This window comes from Muscardinus avellanarius, assembly GCF_963383645.1.
Source record: "Muscardinus avellanarius genome assembly, chromosome: 11".
NCBI lineage: Eukaryota > Metazoa > Chordata > Mammalia > Rodentia > Gliridae > Muscardinus > Muscardinus avellanarius.
In genome coordinates this window covers 72,895,022-72,897,802 of record NC_137797.1, presented here as the reverse complement: position 1 = coordinate 72,897,802, position 2,781 = coordinate 72,895,022, and the positions used below count along the sequence as shown (strand labels likewise).

The 2,781-nt window shown below is 59.9% G+C and overlaps 1 protein-coding gene across 1 annotated transcript; it reads left to right on the top strand.

The window, feature by feature from the left end:
- Positions 1 to 1,508: 1,508 nt before the first annotated feature.
- CCDC184 (coiled-coil domain containing 184) lies at positions 1,509 to 2,096 on the top strand (the record flags this gene model as incomplete). The annotated part of the gene is made up of 1 exon (XM_080705548.1): positions 1,509 to 2,096. One exon carries the CDS (start codon positions 1,509 to 1,511, stop codon positions 2,094 to 2,096), a length of 588 nt encoding a protein of 195 aa, XP_080561674.1.
- Positions 2,097 to 2,781: the final 685 nt, after the last annotated feature.

Below are 2,781 nucleotides of genomic sequence, written 5' to 3'. Positions count from 1 at the left end.
ACACAACTGCCAATCGTTTCCCCTTTTAATTGTGCAGCAATGCACGATGTTATTCAGCTAGAAATAACACCATAGACTGTCCAGTCCAATTCCCTAAGAAATCAGGAAAGTGATTTAGCCAACATCTCTGAAATTACTAAGTTGAAGAAACGAAGTTGAATTCAGGTCTTTTAAAACCCACTAAGTGTGGACTGGAGAGTTCTGGATGAAGGAATGGAACCTGGTGGTCCCCATGCAAGTGTTCATTCAACAACCACATTAAGCACCTACTTAGTAAGAAGTGCCAAAGACTATTTTAGGTGCTGGGGATTCCGTGGATGAAGGTGAAAGAGAGACACAATCCTCTGCTTTTATGGAGTTTTCATTCTCAGAACAAGTACTTGTTCTCACCATCCTGGACAAACACACTCCCAGTGGCTGGGTAGGAGTGCTTGGGTCCCATTGGGAGAGGATCCCATCCTTTCCCAGCCCCTGTGCTTTCCGTAGTGAGAGAGCTGATTTACTGCAGAAACTGGAGGGAGAGGCGGAAACCTGTGTAGTGCCTGCCCTTCCTTTGTCTCTGCACCGCCAGGCTTGGCGGGGAGGGGGGGGTGTGGTGGCGGGCACGCCTGGGTGCCACCGCTCCCCAACTCAGGTCTGGGATTATTCGCCGCGGTCTCTCCAACCCCTCGGCCCCCCTACGGGCCGCTGGAGGACAAGGAGGACCGTCTAGGGGCATCCTCTGAGAAACGAGTGCACGGTGCTGGTGAAAATCCTTCCAGGGCAATCGCACGGTCTCTCGGTCCCGGAGGTTTATGCCGCAAACTGCTTTCTCGAGCGTCCCTATTAGACATTGCAGCCACACGACCTTTCCAGCCTCAGCTGGGGCCACTGCAGCGTCCCCGCCCCACCCGCTAGCCCAGAAAATAGCCTCACTGCAGCTTTCCAACCGACCTCCCCTTTTTCTTCTCCACTTCCTGGTTACCATGGAGACACACGTCATTTACGTGCCGTGCGTCTCCTTGGAAACAGAGGAGCATCCGCGGCGCCTCGGGGAGACCCGCCCCTGCCGCTCGGCTGCACTCCCGGGCGCTGCCTTGAATGGCCTGCGGGAGTCCCGATCCGACGCCGCGCGGGTCTCAGCCTCCACCCGGAGCCCTCCACGCGCGCCTCTGCGACCCTGGGAGCCGGCGGGCACTCTCCGCCCTGGGTGCCCGAAGGGCGGCGCCGACCCGGGCGCCATCCAGGAGGCGAGGCAGGGCAGGGCGCTTTCGCCCCAAATAGCTGGTCCCGGGACCTTTTCGGGTTCCCCCCACTCCGCCCCACCGACTCTTCTCAGCCTCCCTAGAGCCTGCCCGCGCCCTCTGCCTGGGACTCGGCTGCTCCCGTCGGCTGCCCTCCCCTCGGGGAGCCTCCCCTTCCCTCAGCTCTCCCGCCCCTCCGGGGACCTGTCCCCCGCCACCCCTCCTCCACCCCGGAGGCCGGGCTGGCCGCGACCCAGAGCCGCCACAGCCCGCTTCTGCCGCTCAATGGAGGACGGTCTGCTGGAGATCATGACCAAGGACGGCGGCGACATGCCGGCCCCTCTGGAGGTGTCCACTGTGCCGGCCGTGGGGGACGTGATCTCCGGGGAGTACAACGGCGGCATGAAGGAACTGATGGAGCATCTGAAGGCGCAGCTGCAGGCGCTGTTTGAGGACGTGCGGGCCATGCGAGGCGCCCTGGACGAGCAGGCCTCGCACATCCAGGTGCTCTCGGACGACGTGTGCGCCAACCAGCGGGCCATCGTCTCCATGTGCCAGATTATGACCACGGCGCCCCGCCAGGGCGGCTTGGGTGTGGTCGGAGGCAAGGGGGGCTTCCCGGATGCCCCCCAAGAGCTGGAGAGCCCTTCGCCTGGGATGGGGGACCGCGGCTTGTTGGGTCAAGACCCTGAGGATGAGGACGACGACGAAGAGGAGGAGAAAGGGACGCCCAGCCCCACCACACCCACCAGTCACTGTGAGCGCTCCGAGAGCCCCCGAGCTGGTCTCCTTGGGGGGGACGGGCCACTTGTGGAGCCCCTCGACCTGCCCGACATCACCCTGCTGCAGCTGCAGGGCGAGGCCTCGCTGTGAGGGGACTCCGCGGGGCACTCACTTCCCGGGCCGGCTTTGGGTTTCCCAGTGCATGACGTGAGGGGACTGACCGGCGCGGTGCAGCCTGCTTCCCTCTGACAGCTGCTCTGATGGGTCAGGTAGAGACTCCCTCGAGGAAGGATTCGTAGGGTGGATAACTTTGGGAGCATCAAGAATTCTTTTTGCTCAATCAAGCGTCATAGCAAACTGCGGAAAGGTGAGCTTCCGGGAGAGGACGTGCCCATCTCTGGACTCCCAATCGACCCCTTCCTTGCCCTTTCCCCTTCCCCGGGCAACAGGAGAACCCCTGAATTATGTAAATAAAATTCTGCTTTTTTCTATTCTGAAAAAGGACTTATCTAGGACTATGGCAAATAATCTCTAACGATTTACCTAGAAATTAAGGATTCGAGGGTGTTCGTCCTGGCAACAGGATATGTACCCTTCTGCTGAAATCCAAGATATTCAGTGCCCTGCAGAAGCCTCTCCCCCTCACAGATCTCTGCAGCTGCTGATTGGTAAAGAAAGCTTGAGGAGGGAACTGCAGCCCCAGGAATCTGGGTGAATGGGGTTCCCGGGGCTCCGGGGCTGGGAGGAGCAGGCTATGGATGTGCATGAAGACATAATAGCTCAACCTCTAGGATTCTGCATGCAGAGCGGATCCTGCCTCACCTCTGACTTCACC